The 26,216-nt window shown below is 45.4% G+C and overlaps 1 protein-coding gene across 1 annotated transcript; it reads left to right on the forward strand.

The window, feature by feature from the left end:
- Positions 1-1,121: 1,121 nt before the first annotated feature.
- Positions 1,122-26,094, forward strand: LOC148138991 (uncharacterized). The gene is made up of 2 exons (XM_087980979.1): positions 1,122-1,270; positions 23,466-26,094. The coding sequence occupies exon 2, from the start codon at positions 23,572-23,574 to the stop codon at positions 24,040-24,042; it is 471 nt and encodes a 156-aa protein (XP_087837105.1). The 5' UTR covers positions 1,122-1,270; positions 23,466-23,571; the 3' UTR covers positions 24,043-26,094.
- The last annotated feature ends 122 nt before the right edge of the window (positions 26,095-26,216 follow it).

Consider the following 26,216-nt stretch of genomic DNA (forward strand, 5'->3'; position numbering starts at 1 on the left):
CAACTAGTACACAATATTTATGTAATTTTGTTCCTATTCTTTCATCCCATTGCTCCTCCCCTGTTTGCATCTTCCACTTCTCTTAGACCGGCGCCCATTACTCTTGTTTATTTCTTGCCTTGTCTGTGACAAAATGCTTATTTCTGACCTCACAAGGCCGTTTGACCACATCCTGCCGTGGTCCATTGTTCGGTATATCCTCCTTCACTACCATCTATTCCCCTTACTTGTTATGATCTCATGACCTCTTGATTGTGGTTTGTTCTTGTTTTTGCAGAAGCGGGAAACAGATGCTTATAACTACTGTTTGTACAGGCGTATCTAGCTTAACCCCCTCCCCTCACAGCACCTTATCTATTTGTGTGTAACATCTACCATTGTTTGCAGGCACGTTTCACTCTTGTATGCTAATACAAAAACTATGTGTATTTCCTTCACATAGTTTTCATTCTTGTTGACTCAGCTCTTGGCTGAAACAGTGATACACTGGTGTGAGTTCATTTAGCTTGCACAAGTAATTATGATTGCAGAAGTAACACTACTTTACCTATATCCCACAACTTGAAAGAAGTTCTGGGACTGACATATTAATAAACCGAAACCTGCAACCCATGCTGAAAGATGAAAGACTTAACAGCAATCTAGATGTGTTCAATACATCACATCATTTGTACGACACTATGATCTTTTGCTATAAATTCTGTGTCCTATGATCCTGCTGATGAAGGAACAGCGCTCCGACAGCTTGCAATTCCAAACAAACCTGTTGGACTGTTACCTGGTGTTGGGTGATTTTTTTTGTTAAACTTAAATCTTATTCACAGAATAGCAAAACCTGCGCATGCGCAGTACCATGTGTGAGTGGAGCATGCGCGACGTCACTCATGGCGACGAAGGGAGTAATTTCCCCCGCGGGTCCGGCGCTGATAATGGGCGCCGGGTCTGACAGGACGAGGGGGCCGCCGGATGGACAGAAAGGTGTCGTATTGAGTAAGCCGCGTGGCCGAGCGCGACTTTCCGGTGTCGAAATCGCCGTCGCCATCTTAATTGGTAACGACGGGCGATAGGGCGCAGGCGCGGGGAACCTAACGTGTGTTAGGTGAGGCGCATGCGCAGCGGCTTTGTCCGCGGGCCGGAGATCACATGACACCGGCTGAGACGCTGATAGGTTTGTTTAAAATCACGAGCTTGCCAACGGCCGGCCCTTCGTCACGTGACAAGTGACCCCCGACCAGAATTAATGGACAGAGAGAGACATCGAGCAAATAGTGTGAGTGCGGCGCGCTGAACATTTGTTGTTGTTCGGATTCGGTAGCAGGCCAGCCCCGACGTTAACTGGGGCTAGTCATTAGTGTGAAAGGTTGAGAGGGAGCGGGGTTCTTTAACAAGCCAGTCTGGTGAAGGCCTGAGCGGGACTGGACTGGACTGGATTCCAGTTCAGGGGAAACTGAGGACGGCAGCTGCTGCTGGAAAAGCACATCATCCCGGGGGGGGGGCAGGAAAATCGGCGTTCCCGGCAAAAACCCTGCACCAGGAATAGAGGCAGAGAGCCTGCGGGGCGGGGCGGGGCGGGGGGGAAGGTAGTCAAGGGGGTGATAGGTCAGAGGGGAGGGTGGGGGAAGGTAGTCAAGGGTACGGTAGGTTAATGGGGGTGGAGTTGATAGGTCGGGGTGGGGGTGGAGCGGATTGTTGGAACAAAGATTGGTAGGTAGGACAGGTCATGAGGACAGTGCTGAGCTGGAAGGTTGGAACTGGGGTGAGGTGGGGGAAGGGGAAATGAGGAAACTGGTGAAGTCCACAATGATGCCCTGGGGTTGAAGTGTTCTGAGGCGGAAGATGAGGCGTTCTTCCTCCAGGCGTCTGGTGGTGAGGGAGCGGTGGTGGAGGAGGCCCAGCACCTGGATAGGTGGAAAGGAAGATAGGCAGGTAGGACCTGGGGGTTGCAGTGAGAGAGAGAGAGACTTAGAGATTCTTGTAGAGGGAGGAGGAAAACTTCTTCAAGGCAGGCATCCTTGCAAGAGGATTCGCAGTAGGTCAGGCAGCACCCGAGGAGCAGGGCAGTCGAGTATAAGCCCTTCATCAGAAATGTGGGGCTATCCCAGCACTGCACGCTTTGACCTTAATTTCAATTAATGAAGCTGAACAAGTAGTTGCAATGTCAGTGGGGGAATAATTTCCAGGCTGAAATTGTAACTGTTACGAAATGGTAGAGAACGAGAATTGACATGTAATCAAAGTTCTAAACAGGCAAAAGATGGGTTTGAAGAAGATTAGATGTTATTTGGTCAGAGCAGGCTGGGAGCAGATTCCTTTAATGTGAATGTGTATCAGATCAGTGGGATATATTTAAGAAGGAAATTGGGAGAGTTCCAATAAAGTCACAGGGTGGTAAGAATAAATCTTGTGAACCCTGGTTACACAGGATTGAATAAAGAGAAAAGTGGAAGTATTTGGCAAGTACCAAAAGTTCAAAATAACAGCAGCCCTAAGAGAAGTAAAGAATGTGTCGAGCAAAAAGGTAGTGTGAAAGGATAATGGCAGGCAAAATGAAGGAAAGTGCTAAGTTATTTTACAATAAAAGCCAACCTTTTATGGTCCACAGTAGTAAACTGAGCATGAAGCCAGATGACGTAGGTTGGAATCAAAACGGATACTTTGTCAGTGTTCACCAGTGAAATGGATAGCATGGGTATATAAATTAGGAAGAAGGCCCATGATATACATAAAACAAATTAGCATAGAAAGAGTGATCTGATTTGTCTTGCAGATGATGTAAAAGCAGAAATCTCCAGGGCCAGATGCAATCCACCTCAGGCTATTTGAGTGAGGCAAAAGGAAATTTGTCTGATTGGATCCAAAACTGGCTGACTGGTAGGAAGCAAACTGTGGCATGTTTTTGTGACTTGGAGCCCGTGTCTTGAGGGACTTTTCCTGTTTTTGGTATAAATAAACCCATCTGAATGAATGTTGGAGGGTTAATCAGTAAGTTTGCAGGTGGTAAATAGTGTGGAGGACAGCTTTCTCTGGCGCAGAGCGATTGTGCAATTTAGGCCAATACTGTCTGAAATGTGAAAGAATGAGAAATATCTAGTATGCTGAAGAGAATTGACAAAGTAGAAAGGATATTTCATCATGTGGAAGAGTTCACAATGAAATGTTATAATTTAGGATAAGGTTTGGTATATTTAACAGACAAGGAGAAATTACTTAGAAGGTTGTGAACCTGTGGAATTCACTATACCATAATAATGTGAATGGTGCAACATTGAGTAAATTTAAGGAGGTAATTTAAAAAAAATTAATAATGGGTTGAAGGTTTATGGGCAGCAGGCAGAAGAGTGAAGTTAAGGTGAGATGAGATCAGCCATATTTTATGAATTTTATGATTGAATTGCCAGTCCTCCTCCCAGTTCTTATGTTCTTAGATTACAGGAGGATATAGACAGGCTGGTCAGACAGGCTGATCAGTAGCAATTGGAATTCAATCCAGATAAGTGTGAGGTGATGCACTTGGGCAGTGCAAACGAGTCAATGGAATTCATGACAAATAGCTTTGATCCTCAGTCCTACAGGATTCTGAGAGGCCTTGGTGTGCATGTCCACCCATAGATAAAGGGCTTAAAAGGCACTTGAGACAATTGGTTAGGTCACAGCTAAACTGTTGTGTGCAGTTCTGGATTCCACATGATAGGAGGGATGTGATTGCACTGTAGAGTGCACAGAGGAGCTTTACCAGAATGCTATCTGGGCTGGCGAGTTTTAGTTATGAAGAAAAGTTGGATAGACTGGGATTGTTCTCTTTGGGGCAGAGAAGATTGAGAGGGATGTGGTCGCAATGTACAAATTACGAAAGGCGTAACAGAATTTGAATCTGGATTCCCAAAACACTCCCTGAATCTCTGAATTAATAGTCCCACATTGATGCCATTAAACTAGCACATTCTCCAGACGATTGACCAACCAACAATATAGGAACTGTGACATTGTTCTTTGTTTTCGGTAAGGAGACCTTTTATTAGACAGATGAGGGTAGGTGTGCCATTGTTGCTGCTTCTGCCTATGTTGATGCTTGGTGCTGTGTCCAGTTTCATTCCTATGGACTTTCTTGTCGTGGTTTGATATTTTATAAAATACTTTTATAACAGAGCACTTGGCAAACAGTGGCTGGGCTGGACAGTCAGCATGGATTTATAAAAGGGAAATCATGCTTGGCAAAGGATGAGGTAGAGTTGATTTTGGGGGAGGTGTGGTTGGAGTGTTTCTTTGACAAGGTTTTTGACAAATTCCAACAGAAATATAATAAGTGATTGGACGTTGGATAGTTGTATTGAAATCTATTGAAGACCATTTACAGGTAGAAAGAAAGAGTAGGAATACATGGTCTTCATCTGAATGGCAGTGGGGTGCCATCAGACAATAAAATGTAGGAGTAGAATTAGGCTATTCATGCCACTGAGTCTGATCTGCCATTTAATTGTGGCCTATATTTCTTAATTCCATTCTTCTGCCATATCCCCATAACTTTTGATCCCCTTACTAAGCAAGAACCTATCTGTCTTAAATGCAGTCACTGATTTGGCCTCCACGGAGTCAGCATCCTCTGGCTGAAGAAATTCCTCCTCATCTCAGTTCTAAAGGGTTGTCCAGTCACCCTGTGGCGGTGCCCTTAGGTTCTAGTCTCCTGCTTGTGGAATCCTCATCTCCAGGTACGCTGTATCCAGGCCTCTGAGTAGTCTGTAAGTTTCAGTCAGATCGTCATTCATTCTTCTGAACTCCAAGTACAAACCCAGAGTCCTCAACTGCTCCTCATATGTCAGGCCCTTCATCCCCGGGGCCTGTGGACCCCCTCCAGTACCAGCAATTCTTTTCTTAGAAAAATAGGTCTTAAGACTGCTCACAATATCCAAATGTGGTCTGTCCAGAGCTTTACACAGCTTCAGCAGTTCTTTGTTGTATTCTAGCCCTCTTGAAATGGAACGGTGGCACAGTGGTTAGCACTGCTGCTTCAGAGCGCCAGGTACAAGGGTTCAAGTCCCGCCTTGGGTGACACTGTGGACTTTGCACATTCTCCCCAAGTCTGCGTGGGTTTCCTCCGGGTGCTCCGGTTTCCTCCCACAGTCCAAAGATGTGCAGGTCAGGTGAATTGGCCATGCTAAATTGCCCGTAGTGACAGGTCATTTGTTAGGGGTAATGAATCTGTGGGTTACTCTTCGGAGGATTGGTGTGGACTTGTTGTGCCGAAGGGCCTGTTCGCATACTTTGCTTTTGCCTTATTAACTGCTATCTGAACCCACATGTTAACATTAAGAAAATGCTCAACAGGGCCCCCAGGGTATCTTGCAATACAGATTTTCAAAGTCATTTCTCACTTGGAAAATATTCAAGGTCTCTGATATTCATACCAATGTGTATAACCTTACACTTTGCCACATTTATATTTCAAATGCCACTACTTTACCCATTCTGCCAGCCTGTCCAGGTCCTTCTGCAGCTTGCCTGCTTCCTCAATACCACCATTAGAGGTCTTTATGTCACCTCTAATCTTAGCAGCAATGTCCTGAGTTCTTTCTTCCAGATCATTGTGTGACCTGAGTCATTGTGGTCCCAATACAGACCCCGTGGAACACTACTGGTCACTAGCTGCTAACCTGAAAGAGAACCTACTCTCTACCTTCTGCCAGTCAGCCAATCCTTCTCTCCATGCTCGTATCTTGCCCCTAACAGAGTTTTTATCTAGTTTAGCAGCCTCCTTTGCAGCCCCTTATCAAAGCCTTTTGGAAATCCGAATGGGTCACGACCACTGGCTGTCCTTCGTCTAGATCAGAGTGGTGCTGGAAAAGCACAGCAGGTCAGACAGCATCTGAGGAGCAGGAAAATCGACGTTTCGAGCAAAAGATTCCTGATGAAGGGCTTTTGTTCGAAACGTCGATTTTCCTGATCCTTGGATGCTGTCTGACCTGCTGTGCCTTTCCAGCACAGCTCTGACCCAAACTCTGGTTTCCAGCATCTGCAGTCTTCACTTTTGCCTGTCCTTTGAGGAGGTAATGACCAAGGTAGACAAAGAATTCTAACATCTGTCAATGATGGCCTGCAGTGATTCCTTGACAATTCTCTCCATTATTTCATGTAGAAATCTGGGTGTAGTCCATTGATCTGTGTAATTTATCCATCTTCTGACTTTTCAACTTCCCCAGCACTTTCTCCTTATTAATGGCCACTAGACTCATCTCTGACTCTCCAAGTTGTGGTATGTTGGTGGTGGTCTTCCACTGTGAAAACTGAAGAGTATGTATTCAGTTTGTCAATCGTTTCTTTGTCCCCCATGACTAATTCTGCAGCCTCATTTTCCAGTGCCCACTGTTGCCTCTCCCTTAACTCTTGCAGCCATCTTTTATATTACTAGCGAGCTTACTGTCACATTTTGCCATCTCTTATTGCTCTTTTTGTGATCCTCTGCTGTTTTTTAAAGGCTTCCCCATCCTGTCCTTGTTGATAGGTTGTGTAACCTCTGAGATTTGGTTCTCAGCCCTGATCCCCTTGCAGCTAGGGATAAGTGCTAGAACCCAAGCTATTTACTGAATATATTACCGATTTAGATAAGGGGATTTAAGTGTAATATCTTCACCTTTGCAGATGGCACAAAGCTGTGCGGGAGGGCAAGCTGTGAGGAGGATGCAAAGATGCTTCAGTGTAATTTGGACAAGCTGAATGAGTGGGAAAGTGCCTGGCACATGCAGTGTAATGTTGATAAATGTGAGTTTTAGTATCCTTGTTTTGAGGAAGGATATTCTTGCAAAAGAAGGAATGTAGCCAAGCTTTACTGGGCTGATTGCTGGATGACACAGTTGACCTCTGAGAGGTGGTGGGTGAGGGTTGGGGGATCTCATTTGAAACATAAAATCGTAACAGGATTAGGAAGGTCGATGCAGGAAGGTTATCCCTGATGCCAGGGGAGTCCAGAACAGGGATTACAGACTAAGTTTACAGGGTAAACCATTTAGGTCTAAGGTAAGGAGAAATTTCTTCTGTGATAAGCCTGTGGGATGTGTTTTTTACTCATTTCACAGGATGAGGGCATCGCTGGGTAACCAGCATTTATTGTCCACCCCATCAGGCAGTTAAGATTTAGCCACATTGCTGTGGGTCTGGGAGTCACATGTAGACCACACCAGGTAAGGACAGCCGTTTCCTTTCCTAAAGGGCATTAATGAACCAGATTGGTTTTTACAACGATTGACAATGGATTCCTGGTCATCACAGGCTCTTGATTTCAGATTTTTATTGAATTCCAATTCCCATCCTCTGCTGTGGCAGAGTCGAACCCCGGTCCCCAGAACATTACCTGGGTCTCTGGGTTAAGAGTCCAGCGATAATACCACTAGGTCATTGCCTCCCCATTTACTCCCACAGAATCAGTCAATTTCAAGTAGGAGTTAGATATAGCATTTGGATGAAGGAATCAAAGTATATGGGCAGGTAAACAAGAACATGCTCTTTGAGTCGGATGGTCAGCCATGATCATAGTGATTGGCAAAGCAGGGCCGAAAGGCCCCCTCTTGATGTGATTTTCTATATTTCCTGACAGGGAGCCAGGAAGAAACTTCTCCCCTTATTGGAGGGGTGGACTCATTCCTGATAAAGGACTAATGCCCGAAACATCGACTCTCCTGCTTTTCCAGCACCACACTGTTCAACTCTGATCTTCAGCATCTGCAGTCCTCCCTTTTTCCTCGCTAAAGATTTAAAGTCAGGGAAAGCAGTTTTAGAAGGGATGTGAGGCAAATGTTGTTGAAGGATGTTGTGAAACTTGAAAGGGTTCAGGATAGATTTACAAGGATGTTGCCAGGGTTGGAAGATTTGAACTATAGTGAGGCTGAATAAACTGGGGCTGTGTTTGCTGATGCGTTGGAGGCTGAGGGATGACCTGATAGATGTTTACAAAATCATGAGGGGCGTCAAAAGGATAAATGGACAGCCTTTTCCCTGGGGTCGGGGAGTCCAGAACTAGAGGACAAAAGTTTAGGGTGAGGGAAAAAATATCAAAGGGACAACTTTTCATGCAGAGGGTGGAATGAGCTGCCAGAGGAAGTTGTGGAAGGTGGTGTAATTTCAGCATTTAAAAGGCATCTAGATGAGTATGTGAATAGGAAGGGTTTAGAGGGATATGGGCCAAATGTTGGCAGATGCAACTAGATCTGTTTGGCATGGACGAGGTTGGTGGGAATATGGAACTCCCTGTCTGTGAAGGTAGTTGGTTCAGAAACAGTCATAACATTGAAGAAGTATCCCAAAGAGTCTAGGCCAGTGCTGGAAAATGGGAGAATAGTTAAGTGGCTGTTTCTGATTGGTACGGCCTTCGTGTACTGAAGACCCTCTCTGTGTTTGTCGACCTCTATGACTGTCGGAACTTGTACAGCTCTATTTACCCTATATGTCCTTTGTCCTCCTTGGAGGGTGAATGTAATGTTGCAACTAAAATCCGCGATCCCTCAAACCATTTTGATAAAAGCCCCACACCATCCACTCAGGGACCCTCGCATTGTTAAAGTAGATATTTGAGACGGCCCAGGGGATCCCTTGTGGACTCAGACCTGTATGCCTCTCATAGTTCGTCCCAGAGATCGTACTCTTTGGAAGTCTGGAATGAATAAAAACCTCTCCCAGACAGTTTAATTTTAGTTATCTCCTTTGCTTGCTAATAGCATCACTGTTACAATGTAACACTGATGCCTATAAGCTAAACTAACTAGGTTCTAGTACCAACTCAAGTGCCTGAGCAGGCTACTCTCATGTTCTGATATAAAGTGGCTTCCTTTATACAAAAGTTTACAAAAACACTGCATGTTCTTAATTAGACAGGTAACAGTGAAACAATAACTTGTAAGAAAGGTTTGAGGTGAGGGATGCCATGGACGTCCCTGCCGATTACACTTGCAGGAAGTGCACCCATCTCCAGCTCCTCCAAGACCGTGTTAGGGAACTCGAGCTGGAGTTGGATGAACTTGGGATCATTCGGGAGGCAGAGGGGGTCATAGATCGGAGCTTTAGGGAAGTAGTAACTCCAAAGATGGCAGATAGATAGATGGGTGACAGTGAGGGGGACTGGGAGGAAGCACCAATGCAGGGACCCCCTGCAGCCGTTCCCCTCGAGAACAAGTATACCGTTTTGGATACTTGTGGGGGGAACGACTTACCAGGGGTAAGTAACGGGGCTCAGGCCTCTGGCACGGAGCCTGTCCCCGTTACTCAGAAGGGAAGGGTGGAGAAGAGCAGAGCAATAGTAATTGGGGACTCGATAGTTCGGCGCAAAGATAGGTGGTTTTGTGGGAACGAGAGAGACTCACGTTTGGTATGTTGCCTCCCAGGTGCCAGGGTACGTGATGTCTCTGATCGTGTTTTCCGGGCCCTTAAGGGGGAGGGGGAGCAGCCCGGAGTCATGGTCCACATTGGCACCAATGACATAGGTAGGAGGAGTGCCGAGGATGTTAGACAGGCTTTCAGGGAGCTAGGTTGGAAGCTCAAAGTTAGAACGAACAGAGTTGTTGTCTCTGGTTTGTTACCTGTGCCACGTGATAGAGAGTCGAGGAATAGGGAGAGAGAACAGTTAAATGAGTGGCTACAGGGATGGTGCAGGAGGGAGGGATTCCGGTATTTGGATAACTGGGGTTCTTTCTGGGGAAGGTGGGACCTCTATAAACAGGATGGTCTGCACCTAAACCTGAGGGGCACCAGTATCCTTGGAGGTTTGCTAGTGCTCTTGGGGGGGGGGGGGGGGGGGGTGGGTTTAAACTAACTCTGCAGGGGCATGGGAACCCAGATTGTAGCTTCAGGGTGCAGGACCTGGAGTGTAGGGAGGTTAGGAACATGGCATCAATTTCCAAGGAGGGTGTCTGTAAACAGGAAAGTGGCTTGAAGTGTGTATACTTCAATGCAAGAAGTATACGAAATAAGGTAGGTGAACTTGCAGCGTGGGTTGGTACCTGGGACTTCGATGTTGTGGCTATTACGGAGACATGGCTAGAAGAGGGACAGGATTGGCTGTTGCAGGTCCCAGGGTTTAAATGTTTTAGTAGGGTCAGAGGTGGGGGTAAAAGAGGGGGAGGTGTGGCATTGCTTGTCAAAGATAGTATTACAGCTGTGGAAAGGACGATGGATGAAGACTCGCCATCTGAGGTAGTTTGGGCTGAGGTTAGGAATAGGAAAGGTGAGCTCACCCTGTTAGGAGTTTTTTTACAGGCCTCCTAATAGTCCTAGAAGAAAGGATTGCGAGGATGATTCAAGAGAAGAGTGAAAGTAATAGGGTGGTTGTTATGGGGGACTTTAACTTTCCTGATATTGATTGGGAAAGCTATAGCTCAAGTTCGTTAGATGGGTCAGTGTTTGTCCAATGTGTGCAGGAGGGTTTCCTGACACAATATGTAGATAGGCCAACAAGAGGTGAGGCCATACTGGATTTGGTTCTGGGTAATGAACCAGGCCAGGTGTTAGAACTAGAGGTAGGTGAGCACTTTGGGGACAGTGACCACAATTCGGTGACTTTTACTCTAGTGATGGAGAGGGATAAGTGTGCACTACAGGGCAAGAGCTATAGCTGGGGGCAGGGAAATTATGATGCGGTGAGGCATGAACATAGAACATAGAAGAATACAGCGCAGTACAGGCCCTTTGGCCCTCGATGTTGCGCCGATCCAAGCCCACCTAACCTATACTAACCCACTATCCTCCATATACCTATCCAATGCCCGCTTAAATGCCCATAAAGAGGGAGAGTCCACCACTGCTGCTGGCAGGGCATTCCATGAACTTACGACTCGCTGAGTGAAGAACCTACCCCTAACTTCAGTCCTATATCTACCCCCCCTTAATTGAAAGCTATGCCCCCTTGTAATACCCGACTCCATACGCGGGAAAAGGTTCACACTGTCAACCCTATCTAACCCCCTAATCATCTTGTACACCTCAATCAAGTCACCCCTAAACCTTCTTTTCTCTAATGAAAACAGCCCCAAGTGTCTCAGTCTTTTCTCATACGATCTTCCTTCCATACCAGGCAACATCCTGGTAAACCTCCTCTGCAATCGTTCCAGTGCCTCCACATCCTTCCTATAGTATGGCGACCAAAACTGCACACAATATTCCAGATGCGGCCGCACCAGAGTCTTATACAACTGCATCATGACCTCAGGACTCCGGAACTCAATTCCTCTACCAATAAAAGCCAGTACGCCATATGCCTTCCTCACCGCACTATTTACCTGGGTGGCAACACTACCAAGTATCCGATCATTAGCCCAGTACCCCATCTTTTTGTTATTCTTCCCAAAGTGAATCACCTCACATTTAGCTACATTGAATTCCATTTGCCACCTTTCTGCCCAGCTCTGCAGCTTCTCTATATCCTGCTGTAACCTGCCACATCCTTCCTCACTGTCAACAACTCCTCCGACTTTCGTATCATCCGCAAACTTGCTCACCCAACCTTCTAACCCCTCTTCCAGGTCATTTATAAAAATGACAAACAGCAATGGTCCCAAAACAGATCCTTGCGGAACACCGCTAGTGACGGCACTCCATGAAGAAACTTTGCCATCAACTACTACCCTCTGTCTTCTTCCATCCAGCCAATTCCTAATCCAAACCTCCAACTCACCCTCAATGCCATATCTCCGTATTTTCTGCAGTAGCCTACCATGGGGAACCTTATCAAACGCCTTACTAAAATCCATATATACCACATCTACCGCTTTCCCCTCATCAACCTCCTGGCTTTTATTGGTAGAGGAATTGAGTTCCGGAGTCCTGAGGTCATGTTGCAGTTGTATAAGACTCTGGTGCGGCCGCATCTGGAGTATTGTGTGCAGTTTTGGTCACCATACTATAGGAAGAATGTGGAGGCACTGGAACGGGTGCAGAGGAGGTTTACCAGGATGTTGCCTGGTATGGTAGAAAGATCGTATGAGGAAAGGCTGAGGCACTTGGGCTTGTTTTCATTGGAGAAAAGAAGGTTTAGGGGTGACTTGATAGAGGTGTACAAGATGATTAGGGGTTTAGATAGGGTCGACAGTGAGAATCTTTTTCCACGTATGGAGTCGGCTATTACAAGGGGGCATAGCTTTAAATTAAGCGGGGCTAGGTATAGGACAGATGTTAGGGGTAGGTTCTTTACTCAGCGAGTCGTGAGTTCATGGAATGCTCTGCCAGTAGCAGTGGTGGACTCTCCCTCATTATGGGCATTTAAGCGGGCATTGGATAGGCATATGGAGGATTGTGGGCTAGTGTAGGTTAGGTGGGCTTGGATCGGCGCAACATCGAGGGCCAAAGGGCCTGTACTGCGCTGTATTCTTCTATGTTCTATGTTAATAGACAGGTCTGTGTAAGCTTGACTAATCACTCCTACAGGCCCTAAGCCATTCATTAGATGGGGGAAAACATACCCAGCCAAGTTAGGCGCCTGTTAGCGAGATAAACTCCTATCATAAAGAGGTACCAGTCTGAGCTAAATGGAGAGTTCATAAGGTAACCTTGCACAGCTCGCATGTCAGATAGAATTGTTTTACAAAATGGCTTCTTAGCAAGGACGGCAAACTTTTGAACATAAAACGGCTTCCTGACACATTGTGCCAGAATTGCTTCAATGTTAGGCCGAGAATAATTTCTAAGCTTGGAGCAGAGTCCTGCTTTTTAAACACTGAATCATTCTGTCCCTGCGGTTGAGATGTTACCATAAGATTGCATTTAAAGCTGATTCATTAGTCTTTGAATTGAACATGCTTTCTTTTCAGGGTTGTGATTTAAATTCAAATAAGGCATAAGATCTGATTAGTTAGAATTGACGGTGGGGCAGTCTGTAAGGTCTGTAGAGTGGTCTGCAAGAATTGCAAGTAAGTTCAAGCTTTATTAATATCTTTTACAGAGTTTGTATTTAATAACTGGTATTGGCTACTCTATCATGCGAAAAGCAATTAAGTTCAGCTGTGAATGCTATCACTTGGTGTCCTGTTTACAGATTCAGTGATGTTCAAGCAAATTTCTTAATTGCTTTAGAGCATCCTGTTATCACATGGTGAGAACAGGTGTTTTTATCTTCTACATGCCTTGGGTTTCCCCCCTTTTTCTGACTCTCCCTGCCTGTCCTGTCTATTTTCCAGTGTGCAGCAAATGTGTTCTAGAATTCAGCATTACATTTTAGTCTAAATGTTTAAAGACCAGTTCTAAGGCTGTAGACTTTCTTGCCATCCTTCAGAATGTGTGGGTGATCACCGGTTTGTACACACCCAGATGCTTTGTGCTTGTGGGTGTGATGTCATCACAATGACATCACCTGCTCCCCAGGGATTTCCTCAAATGTGGGATTTTTCTGGCTCCAGTACTTCTAATATCTTTACAGATGCACGCTCCAGCGGGAGACTTTTACATTGTAGATTGAGTGGTGAGTAGTTTTGACTTTTTTTTTTCCAGAGTAGAGAAGGTTGAGGGATGATGTAGAAGGTTATGAGTGGAATGGGCAGGATGGATGGAAAGCAGATGTTCCAGTTAGTTCAAGGGTTAATAATAAAAGAATGGCAGGCGATTTGAGGAAAACCTTTTACACCCACAGGGTGACGGGGAGGCCGAGAATGCACTGCCTGGGCAGGAAATTAAAGTGTGGAACCTCCAACTATTTTTTCAAAAAAATTACCTGAATGAGTGCTTGAAATGTCATGACGTTTAAGGCTATGAGTCCAGTATTGGATTAGTGTCAGTAGCAGGCTATTGTTCGTGTACAGACTTGATGGGTCAAAGTATTGTATGATTCTATGACCATCCCCACCTCCTAAGTCAAGACAGATGTGAAGTACTCAGAGTCAGAGATGTACAGCATGGAAACCCTTTAGTCCAACCCGTCCATGCCGACCAGATATCCCAACCCAATCTAGTCCCACCTGCCAGCACCCGGCCCATATCCCTTCAAACCCTTCCTATTCATATACCCATCCAAATGCCTCTTAAATGTTGCAATTGTACCAGCCTCCACAACATCCTCTGGCAGCTCATTCCATACACGTACCACCCTTTGCGTGAAAAAGTTGCCCCTTAGGTCTCTTTTTTTAGTATATATCTTTTTCCCCTCTCTCACCCTAAACCTATGCCCTCCAGTTCTGGACTCCCCGATCCCAGGGAAACGACTTTGCCTATTTACCCGATTCATGCCCCTCATAATTTTGTAAACCTCTACAAGGTCACCCTTCAGCCTTCGATGCTCCAGGGAAAACAGCCCCAGCCTGTTCAGCCTCTCCTTGTAGCTCAGATCCTCCAACCCTGGCAACATCCTTGTAAATCTTTTCTGAGCCCTTTCAAGTTTCACAACATCTTTCCGATAGGAAGGAGACCAGAATTGCATGCAATATTCCAACTGTGGCCTAACCAATGTCCTGTACAGCCACAACATGACCTCCCAACTCCTGTACTCAATACTCTGACCAATAAAGGAAAGCATACCAAACGCCGCCTTCACTATCCTATCTACCTGCGACTCCACTTTCAAGGAACTATTAACCTGCACTCCAAGGTCTCTTTGTTCAGCAACACTCCCTCGGACCTTACCATTAAGTGTATAAGTCCTGCTAAGATTTGCTTTCCCATAATGCAGCACCTTGCATTTATCTGAATTAAACTCCATCTGCCACTTCTCAGCCCATCTAGTCCAGATCCTGTTGTAATGTGAGGTAACCTTCTTCGCTGTCCACTACACCTCCAATTTTGGTGTCATCTGCAAACTTACTAACTGTACCTCTTATGCTCGCATCCAAATCACTTACGTAAATGACAAAAAGTAGAGGAGCCAGCACTGATCCTTGTGGCACTCCACTGGTCACAGGCCTCCAGTCTGAAAAACAACCCACCACCACCACCTTCTGTCTTCTACCTTTGAGCCAGTTCTGTATCCAAATGGCTAGTTCTCCCTGTATTCAGTGAGATCTAACTTTGCTAATCAGTCTCCCATGGGGAACCGTGTCGAATGCCTTACTGAATTCCATATAGATCACATCCACCGCTCTGCCCTCATCAATCCTCTGTTACTTCCTCAAAAATCTCAATCAAGTTTTAGAGACATGATTTCCCACACACACAACCATGTTGACTATCCCTAATCAGTCCTTGCCTTTCCAAATACATGTACATCCTGTCCCTCAGGATTCCCTCCAACAACTTGCCCACCACCGACATCAGGCTCACTGGTCTATAGTTCCCTGGCTTGTCCTTACCATCCTTCTTAAACAGTGATACCATGTTAGCCAACCTCCAGTTGTCCGGCACCTCACCTGTGTCTATCGATGATACAAATATCTCAGTAAGAGGCCCAGCAATCACTTCTCTAGCTTCCCACAGAGTTCTCGGGTATACCTGATCAGGTCCTACGTTTCAAGACATCCAGCATTTCCTCCTCTAATGTGGACATTTTGCAAAATGTCACCATCTATTTCCTTACATTCTATATCTTTCATATCCTTTTCCACAGTAAATACTGATGCAAAATACTCATTTAGTCTCTTGCCCCATTTTCTGCGGCTCCACACAAAAGTCGCCTTACTGATCTTTGAGGGGCCTATTCTCTCCCTAGTTACCCTTTTGTCCTTAATGTATTTGTAAAAACCCTTTGGATTCTCCTTAATTCTATTTGCCAAAGCATTTAAGCACAGACTATCCCCTTTGTCCCTAACAGGCATGGCACTTTCCCTGGTTATTCCCTTCCCCTTGATTACCTTGTGGAATGTTTTGGGGTTCTCCCTAATCTCCCTGGCCAACTGTTTTATCATACCCCTGTTTAGTCATCTCATTTCTTTTTTGTGTTCCTCCTTGCGCGTTCTATTCTCCACTCTGGCCTCCATCGCTGTGCTCCTTTTGTACCTCTTAAAAGCTTTTCTTTTTCTTCTTATTCAGTCTTGAGTATTTCTAGATATCCAGCGTTAACCAAACTCATCTCTGCAAACCTTGACACTGTCCTGTCCTCCAGAAACTCTCCACCCACATTCAGGACACCACCCATGCTCTCCACCACCTGCATGACTTTTGTTTCCCCAGCCCCCAACGCCTTATCTTCACAATGGACATCCAGTCCTTGGACACATCGATCCACCATGACGAAGACCTCCAAGCCCTCTCTTCCTCTCCTGCTGACCCACCCAATTCCCTTCCACCGACACTCCCATTCAACTAGCTAAACTGATCTTCCCCCTCAACTTCTCCTTGCAATCCTCCCACAGCCTCCAGACCAAAGGTGTAGGCGTAGGCAGGAGCATGGGCCCCAGCTCTGCAGGTATGTGAAGCAGTCCATCTTTTTGCAGTTGCACCAGCACCATTCCCCATCTTTTTCTCCACTACATCAATGACTGTATCCCTCATGCTCCTACCAGGAGGTTGAACAGTTCATCAACTACATAAACTTTTTCTACCCAACCTCAAGTTCACCTGGACCATGTCAGACACCTCCCTCCCATTTCTGGTGACCAACAAACCCACAGACTCCCACAGCTACCTGGACTACACCTCCTCCCACCCTTCCTCCTGTAAAAATACTATCCCTTATTCCCAATTCCTCCACCACATATGCTTCCAGGAGAACCAATTCCACTGTACAACATCCAAAGATTGCAATTTCCCCTCCCATGTCATTGACGGTGCCCTCTACTTCCTGCACCTCTGCTCTCAAACCCTACCCTTCCAACTACAACAAGGACAGTACCCCCATGGTCCTCATTTTCCACCCCTCCAACCTTTGGATACATCGCATCATCCTCTGCCATTTCCTCCAGCCACAAACAAACCCCACCACCAGATATATTTCTCTCCCTACCCTATCTGAGTTTCAGAGAGACCATTCCCTCTGCAACTCACTTGTCTGGTCCACCCTCCCCTCCAGGCACCTTGCCCTGCTGTCGCAAGAAGTGCAAAACCTCTGCCCACACCTCCTGCCTCACCTCCGTCCAAGGCCCCAAAGGATCTTTCCACATCCATCCGAAATTTACCTGTACTTCCACACACGTCATCCACTGCATCCATTGCACCCAATGTGGCCAACTTGCAGATCATTTCAAAGAACATTTCTGGGACACCTGCACTAACCAACCCCACTGCCCTGTGGCTGAACACTTTAACTCCCCCTCCCACTCTGCCAAGGACGTGCAGGACCTAGGCCACCTCCATTGCCAAACCCTAACTACCCATCACCTGGAGGAAGAACACCTCATCTTCTGCCTTGGGACCCTCCAGCCACATGGGATCAATGTGGATTTCACCAGTTTCCTCATTTATGCTCATCCCCATCTTTTTCCATTCCTAAATTTCCAACTTAGCACTGCCCTCTTGAATGGTCCTACCTGTCCATCTTCCTTACCACCTATCTGCTTCACCCTCCACTCTGACCTATCATTTTCAGTCACATCTTCATCACTTTCCCAGCTACCCCCTCACCCCCCCCCCCCCCCCCCCCCCCCACAAACACACACACACTTATCTGTCAGCAGCACCCCCCCCCCCCACCAAGGTTATGCCCAAAATGTCGACTTGCCTGCGCCTGGGATGCTGCCTGACCGGCTGTGCTTCTCTAGCACCACACACTTTTGACTCTAGACATCCAGGGTTCTCTGGGCTTGTTATAGAGTCACCGGTTTAGAGCCCTACAGCAAAAAGGCCCTTCGACCCATTTTAGTCTGTGCCGATCGAAAGCAACTACGTACCTATAATTTTCCAGCGCTTGGCCTATAGCCTAGTATGCCTTTGCATCTCAAAATGCTTCTTAAAAGTTTCTACATTTCACCGTAACGGGAACACATCAGGCCGTTCCCGCCTCTGGTGTCTGTCTGTCTGTGTTCTCCCTGTGTCTGCATGGGTTTTGTCCGGATGCTTGTTTCCCCTCCTCTCTGTCCAGGGATGTGCAGGCTAGATGGATTAACTATGGTGAAAGTGGGATTAGTGTGGGAGGCTGAGTTCTGGCAGGTTGGTGCAAACTAGTTGAACCGAATCTCCTCTTCCTGGGATTCTGTGACTTTGATCCAGCACTACGTTGTCACTTGTTGGACCAACTACATGTTGATATAAAAACCTCTCCTGAATACATTTCAAGAAATTTGCCCCGTCTAAACCCTTTAAACTATGACTACCCAGCTAATGCTGGGGAAATCCTGTAACCTAATCACCCTATTGTTCTTTTTGCACACCTCAGTGAATTGTCTACAGTTGTTTTCCCTCTGCATTATTCATTCCATTTCTCTTTTGATTGTGACGTTATACTGACTCTCCAGTTCTGAACCATTTTTATTTGTTGTAATTTATTCTGTACAGCCCTAATATTAACTGGTTCGGTCCCCTGAGCTACTGCCTGACTTGTTGACTTTCCAGCATTTTCTTTGTTTCAGATTTGCAGCAGCTGCAATATTTTACTGCTCTTTTTGTTCCAGGCGTTGCTCAGAGCCAAGTCTAAAAACGCTCACTGATGCATTGAAAGCCCAGTTGCATCAGCATGGGTGTTGGTCAGAGTTTGGTGTGTGGTCTCCACTGTAGGTTCATGTTAATTGCAGAATCAGAGTGATTACAATAGAGAAGGAGAATACTGTGCCTGTGCTGGTTTTCTCCAAAAGCAAATCAGCGATTCCTCTCACTTGCCTTTCAATTTTCTCTTCGGAGGTATCTCCAATTCCCTTTTGAAAGTCTTTGTTATCTCAGATTGAGCAGGAGTGGAGCTGGAGGAGAAGCTGCAGAGTTTACCCGGAGGTCTTTCAAACCCAGTTGGGCCCAGCAATTTCCAATGTGAAGTTCTCCAAGGAAGCTGGGCTCTAGGGAAGATCGGGTTGCTAAATAAACACTGTCCATACAGCGTATATTTAAAACAAAATATTGTTTGGGGAGTATGTATTTCTTCAGTTGCTGCAGAGGCAATGGTGCTAATTCTCCAAAATTAATCAGATTCTGGAAAGCTTCCATCCCTTTGTAAAATAACAGATACAATTCCTCTATTAAAGGAGGGAGGAGGACAGACAACAGGAAACTATAGGCTAGTTAGTTTGATCTGCTATGTCTGGGGTGAGAATCAAATCATTTGCTATTATCACTGGACCTGGTTTTAAATCCTGTGATGGCCGATGATGGAACTTGAATAAAAATCTGGAATTCAGAGTCTAATGATCATGAAACAATTGTTGAAGGTGAGGAGCAAAACTGTCCTTCACTAATATCCTTCAGTGAAGGAAACTGCCATCCTTACCTGATCTGGCCTACAGGTGACTCCAAACGCTGTGGTTGACTTTCAACTGCCCTCTGAATTACAGATAACAGGAAGTGTCAGCAATGGTTTTCATTCTCTCATACTGTAGAGAAGAAGCCCTTTGGCCCATTAAATCTGTCCCATCAATAACTACTCTGAATCTATGCTTGCCCTATTTTCTAGCATTTGAATGTCATGACATTTTTGCATGCTCATCCAGACACGTTTTAAAGGTTGGGAGGTTTTCCACCTCAACTGCCCTCCCAGACAATGCATTGCAGATTCATACCATCTTTTGGGTGAAAAATGTTTCCTCCAATCCCCTCTAAATCCCTTGCCTTTCACTTTAAAATTGTGCTCCTTGTTATTGAACCTTCAACTCAGGGGAACAACTACTTGATCGCGTTTCTCCAATTTAGTGGAACTCTGAGGATTGAGATGTGCTGTGGATAATGGGGAGACGATGATATGTTATACTTGGATTTCAGGAAGGCATGTAAAAGGTGACTGTTTAGAGTAAGAGTTACTAGTTTAGTGATAGCACACTGGCCTACCAATTTGAAACGAGGAATTAAGAGGGCTAATGGGGTCATGAAATATCTTTAGCAAACAAGGTTGAGGAAAATCCTAAAGCCTTTTCTCGTATATAAGAAGGAAGAGGAAGGGTTTGTCTACTCAAGGACAAAGGAGGAAAGTTATGGGTGAGATTCTTAATGAGTACTTTGCATCAGTATTCACTGAGGAGAGGGGCAATAGCAGATGTTGAGGTCAAGGATAGATGTTTAATTACTCTAGGTCAAGTTGGTATTCTAAAAGGCATTAAGTGAACAAATCCCCAAGTCCAGATGGGTTCTATCCCAAGTTATTTAGGGAAGCAAGAGAAGAAATAGCTGGGGCCTTAACTGATATCTTTGCAACATCCTTCAACACGAATGAGGCCCCAGAGAACTCGAGAATTGTTAATGTTGTCCCCTTGTTTAAGAAGGGTAGTAGGGATAAGCCAGATAATGATAGACTGGTGAGCCTGATGTCAGTGATAGGGAAGTTGCTGGAGAAAATATTGAGGTATAGGATCTACTTACTTTTGGAACAAAATGGGCTTATCAGTGATAGGCAACATGGTTTTGTGCAGTGAGGGTCATATCTTACCAACTTAATAGAATTCTTTGAAGAAGTGACAACGTTGATTGAGGGAAGGGCTCTAGCTGTCATATACATGGACTTCAGTGAGGTGTTTGATAAGCGTCCCCACAGTAGGCTGACTGAGAAAGTGAAGTTGCATAGGGTCCAGAGTGTACTAGGTAAATGGATAGAGAACTGGCTGGGCAGCTGGAGATGGAGTAGCAGTGGAAGGGAGTTTCTCAAAATGAAGAATTGTGACCAGTAGTGTTCCACAGGGATCCATGTTGGGATCGTTTACTCGTAGTATGCGTAATTGATCTGGAAGAAGGTATAGGTGGTCTGATTAGCAAGTTTGCCGATGATACTAAGATTGGTGGAGTAGCAGATAGTGAAGGGGTCTATCAGAATGCAGCAGGATTTAGGTAGATTGGAGAGTTGTGCTGAGGAATGGCAGATGAAGTTCAATCCGGGCAAATGCGAGGTGATGCATTTTTGGAAGATCCAGTTCAAGAGCAAACTATATAGTAAATGGAAAAGCCCTGGGGAAAATTGATATGCAGAGAAATCAGGTGCATTGTACCCTGAGGTGGCAACGCAGGTCAATAAGAGCGGTCAAGCAGGCCGACAGCATGTTTTCTTTCATTGGACAGGGTATTGAGTCCAAGAGTTGGCAGGTCAAGTTACAATTGTATAAGACTTTGGTTTGGCCACATTTGGAATACTATGTACAGTTCTGGTTGCCACATTACCAAAAGGATGTGGATGCTTTGGAGAGGGTACAATGGAGGTTCACCAGGATGTTGCCCGATATGAAGGGCGCTAGCTATGAAGAAAGGTTGAGTAGATTAGGATTATTTTCATTAAAAACAGTTTAAGGTGGACCTGATTGAGATCAACTAGGGGTGATATGGTGGTTCAGTGGTTAGCACTGCTGCCTCACAGCACCAGTGATCCAGGTTCAATTCCTGCCTCGGGCAACTGTCTGTGTGAAGTTTGCATGTTGTCCCCGTGTCTGGGTGGGTTTGCTCCGGTTTCCCCCCTCAGTCCAAAGGTGTGCAGGCTAGGTGAATTTGTCATGCTAAATTGCCCGTAGTGTTGGGTGTAGGGGAGTAGGTCTGGGTGGGTTGCTCTTTGGAGGGTGATTGTGGACTTTTTGGGCCGAAGGGCCTGTTTCCACACTGTAGGCAATCTAATCTTAAAAAAAATAGAAAGTGAGGACTGCAGACGCTGGAGCTCAGAGTCGAGTGTAGTGCTGGAAAATGAGGAAGGGCTTATGCCCAAAACGTCGATTCTCCTCCTCGAATGCTGCTTGACCCATGCTTTTCCGGCGCAAAAACTTTTGATTCGGGGAACCTGGTTGAATTATACAAAATCATGAGGGGGCAGACAGGGTGGCTAGCAAGAAGCTTTTTCTCCAGAGTGGGGGACTCAATGACATGAGGTCATGAGTTCAAGGTGAGGGGGGGAAGAGTTTAAAGGAGATACGTGTGTGGGAGAGCCCTTTGCACAGACTGGTGGGTACCTGGAACGCATTGCCAGCTGAAGTGGGACAGTCAGGCACGATAGCGTCATTTCAAATGTATCGAGACAGATACATGAATGGGCAGGAAGCAGAGGAAATAGACCCTTAGAAAATAAGTGACAGGTTTAGGTAGAGGAACTGGTTCGGCACAGGCTTGGAGGGCAAAAGGGGTCTGCTCCTGTGCTGTAATTTTCTTTACTCTGTTTTAGAATCTGGATTGGCTCAAAGTTTCCGTAAAGATTTTTAGCTCGGATGCTGGCTGTCGTACTTGAGCAGGGTCCTAATGCTGCAGCTTTTGTGCGTGTTCAGTTCAGGATCTGGTTAGTGGGTATGGTACACTTCTGTGGTGCGTTCACTGTTTTATGTTCTTTCGACCATCCCATCCAGGAATGGGAGTTGATTGTTGGTTTCCTCTTCTCTCATAAATCTGATCCCTGTGAGCATGTTGTTGATAATCTGGTGTGTGTTCTCGGTTTTCTGTTCTCTTAATCATAAACAAAAGGTTGGCAGAAACAGTGTGTTCATAAATGGGTCTCTTTTCGATTGTCAGAATGTGACAAGTCGGGACCCACAGGGTTTTGCTGAGCCACATCTTTATACAGTTTATACCAATGACTTCGATGAGGGAAATGAAGTCATGGTGGTTACATTTTGTGGTGATACAAAGCTAGGCAGGAAAGGTTGTTGTGAATTTCCCAACATCAGTCTGCAGTCTTTTTTGGTTGAACTTTTCAGATGAAGTATGATACAGCAAAAGGTGATCTTGTCCACTCCAGGGAAAAAGAATCCAGAGGGCAAGTGCAGGGAGATCTTCGGGGCCTCGTGGGTGACACTCCAAACAATAATATGTAGTCACAGCAAATGAAGAAGAAAGCTCATAGAATGTTATCCTTTGTCAGGAGAGGGCTTGAGCAGAAAAATAATGAGTTTATGATTCAGTTGTATAGGACAGTAGTAAAACAACTCAGCAACAGTGTGTAGTTTTCCTCTCTTTATTGAGGAAAGGATATAAATGCAGTTGAGTGGGTTCTTACTGGACTGATACCTGAATGAGTGAGTTGTCTGATATACTGGATAGACTATATATTCACACGTGTGTAGAGAAGAGAGAGAGGTGACTTGGCTGATGTGTTTAATGTCCTGAATGGATTTTAACAAGGTGAATATGGACATATTTCCTCTTATGGGTAAGTCCAGAATGGGGGAAGACTGATCTAAAATGCAAAGTCTTTGTTTTAGGACCGAGATGAGGAGTTTTTTCCCCCCCTGAGTAGTGCACCTTCTGAGCTCTTTGCCTCAGAAGGCGGTGGAGACTGGGTCATTGAACAGTTTTAAGGTGCAGGTGGATAGACTGTTCTTCAGCCAGGGCATCGCAGGTTACTGAGTGTAGCTGAGAATTCAGAGCATGAACAGATTGGTCATGGTCTTATTGTCTGATGGAGTAGACAAGAGGGGCCTTTGGTTCATATGTTGACTTTTGTGTTCATACATTTCACACTGAACCATATTGGGGTAGATGTATGACTGATTTTGTGGGGAGACTCTCACTTCCATTATTTTTATTCTAAATCAATTCCACAGGATAATAGGAGAAGATTCGCTGTCAGGAAACTGCAACCAAACATTACATCAGGATTTCATGGTGTCACCCACTTCATTGTAACCTGAATCTCATTGGGATTTGAACATGGAAGGAGAAAGCATTGCTAACAGAGATGAGAAACTGTACGCATGTTGTCTGTGTACACAAGCATTCAGCCGATCATCTGACCTCTCGAAACATAAACGGAGCCACAAGGAGAAACCGTGGAAATGTGGGGACTGTGGGAAGGGATTCCGATCTCCAACTGAACTGGAAACTCATCGGCGCAGTCACACTGAGGAAAGGCCATTCACCTGCTCAGAGTGTGGCAAGGGATTCACTCAGAAATCTCACCTGCTGCGACACCAGCGTGTTCACACTGGGGAGAGACCGTTCTCCTGCTCTGAGTGTGGGCAGGGATTCACTAACTCCTCCAACCTGCTGATACACCAGCGAGTTCACACTGGGGAGAGGCCATTCATCTGCTCTACATGTGGGAAGGGATTCACTTTGGCATCCAGCCTCCAGACCCATCAGCGAATTCACACGAGGGGAAAACCATTCACCAGTTCCTAGTGTGGGTAGGGAGCCCCAAGCAGCAGTAGAGCCCTGTGTGGACTAATGGGAAATTGGTCCGATTCTGTTGATTTACAACACATTGAATATTGTTTTCAGTTCAGAATAATCAAGGATTAATTTTAGTTGAAAAATCTAGAGATTGAAAGTTTTTTATTCAATTTGAAGGAGATCTGACTGGGCTCAGAATCAAGTTTAGTTTCTCTGCTGCATAGAGCTCAGAACAATTTGGTGAAAAGCTGTCACCTCAGTAGAATAGTGTAGTTTGTGCAACTTCCCATCCAGGAGTGCCTGATTTTAGTTCTGAAAGTTTTGGAGACAGAAAATGTTTCAGATCTGAAATTTGAGTATTCATGAAAGGAACTTCTGTAGTTTACATGGAAAGTCTGGGCCAAATTAATTTGGATACAGATTTGACAGTGAGGTGTAATTTCTGTGTACATTACCTGCTGCACCTGTGTGCTGGCATCAATCAGGAGGGCTAATCGAATATCTGTCCTTATTTCATGAGGAGTGGGGGTTGTTGACGTATACGAATAGGGCAGTCTTCCTGCAACTGTAGAAGGCGTTAGGGGAACCTAATGTCAAATACTGATAGTTTTGCTTCCCTTTTTAAAAGAAAGATCATTTTGTTGGAGGCAAGTTCAGAGAATGTTCTTTAGGATGACCCTAATATGGAGGGGTTGTCTTATAAGAAAAGGCTAAATGGATTGGGGTTTCGAAGTGGTGTTTCAAAGAATGAGAGGTGATCTCATTGAAATTTACTGGATTTTTTAGGGGTATGACAGGGTCAATGCTGAGATGATTTTCTCCCCCTCATGGAAGAGCTTAGAGTCAGACCCCATAGTTTCCAAATGTAGGGCTGCCTATTTAAGACAGCGATGAGGAGGCATTTCTTTTCTCGCTGTGTACGTGTTTGGAATTTGTTGCCACAGAGCATCATAATCATACAGGATGAAAACAGACCCTTTGATCTAAATTGTCCATGCCATCAGATATCCCAAACTGAACTGGTCCCATTTGCCTGCCTGTGGCATATTCCTCTAAACCTTTCCTATACATGGTGACACAATGGTTAGCACTGCTGCCTCAGTGCCAGAGACCTGGGTTCAATTCCCACCTCAGGCAACTGTCTGTGTGGAGTTTGCACGTTCTCCCTGTGTCTGCGTGGGTTTCCTCCGGGTGCTCCGGTTTCCTCCCACAGTCCAAAGATGTGCAGGTTAGGTGAACTGGCCATGCTAAATTGCCTGTAGTGTTAGGTGAAGGGATAAATATAGAGGAATGGGTCTGGGTGGGTTGCTCTTGGGAGCGTCAATGTGGACTTGTTGGGCCGAAGGGCCTGTCTCCACACTGTAAGTAATCTAATGTACCTTGCCCAAATGTCTTTTCAATGTTGCAATTGTACCATATCTACTACTTCACCTGGTAGCTCGTTCCACACACTCATCACTGTCTGTGTGGAAAGGTTGCCCATTAGGTCCCTTTTTAAATCCTTCCCCTCTTACCTTAAACCTATACTCTCTCCTTTTGGACTCCCATACCCTTGGGGAAAAAATACTGTGGCTGTTCACCTTATTCATGATTTTTATAAATCTCTAAAGTCACCTCTGTCTCTGATACTCCAGGGAACTAAGTCCAGCCTCTCCTTATAACGTAAGTCCATGTGTATATGGAAGGCTGAAATAGATCGATTTTTAATCAAGAATTATGGGCCAATTCACAAAGTGGACATAGTGTCAGATCAGCCAGAGCCTGTTGGATGGCAGAACAGGTTCGAGAAGCTGAATGGAGTGTGTGTTGCTGGGTAAACACAGGTCAGGCAGCATGCGAGAAGCAGGAGAATTGACGTTTCGGGCATAATCTCTTCATAGGAGGGGCTGAATGGCCTACTGTTCCTATTCATGGTCTTATTATTGATGCCGTTGGGAAATAAACTGGAAACATTGTTTTACTGTGTTTAAACAATTGTTCAAATGATCTTGTTTCTCAACAGTTTTGTTTCTCTGTTTATCTCTTGTGACTAATAAACATCTTTTTCTTTGGCAAAGAATCCTTGCAGGCTCTCATGACTGTTTCAGTGACTGACTGCCACATTAACCTAATTTAAATGAAAACTGTAAGCCGGGACTACAAGGAAGAAACAGCTAGGCGTTATGGTATTTGTAAGAGAAAGG

Source organism: Chiloscyllium plagiosum, unplaced genomic scaffold (assembly GCF_037043375.1).
Source record: "Chiloscyllium plagiosum isolate Xiang-an unplaced genomic scaffold, Cpla_swu_hap1 HiC_scaffold_38, whole genome shotgun sequence".
NCBI lineage: Eukaryota > Metazoa > Chordata > Chondrichthyes > Orectolobiformes > Hemiscylliidae > Chiloscyllium > Chiloscyllium plagiosum.

Bases quoted from the DNA above. Each gene is read 5' to 3' on its own strand.
- LOC148138991 (XM_087980979.1), top strand. From the start codon at position 23,572: ATGGAAGGAGAAAGCATTGCTAACAGAGATGAGAAACTGTACGCATGT.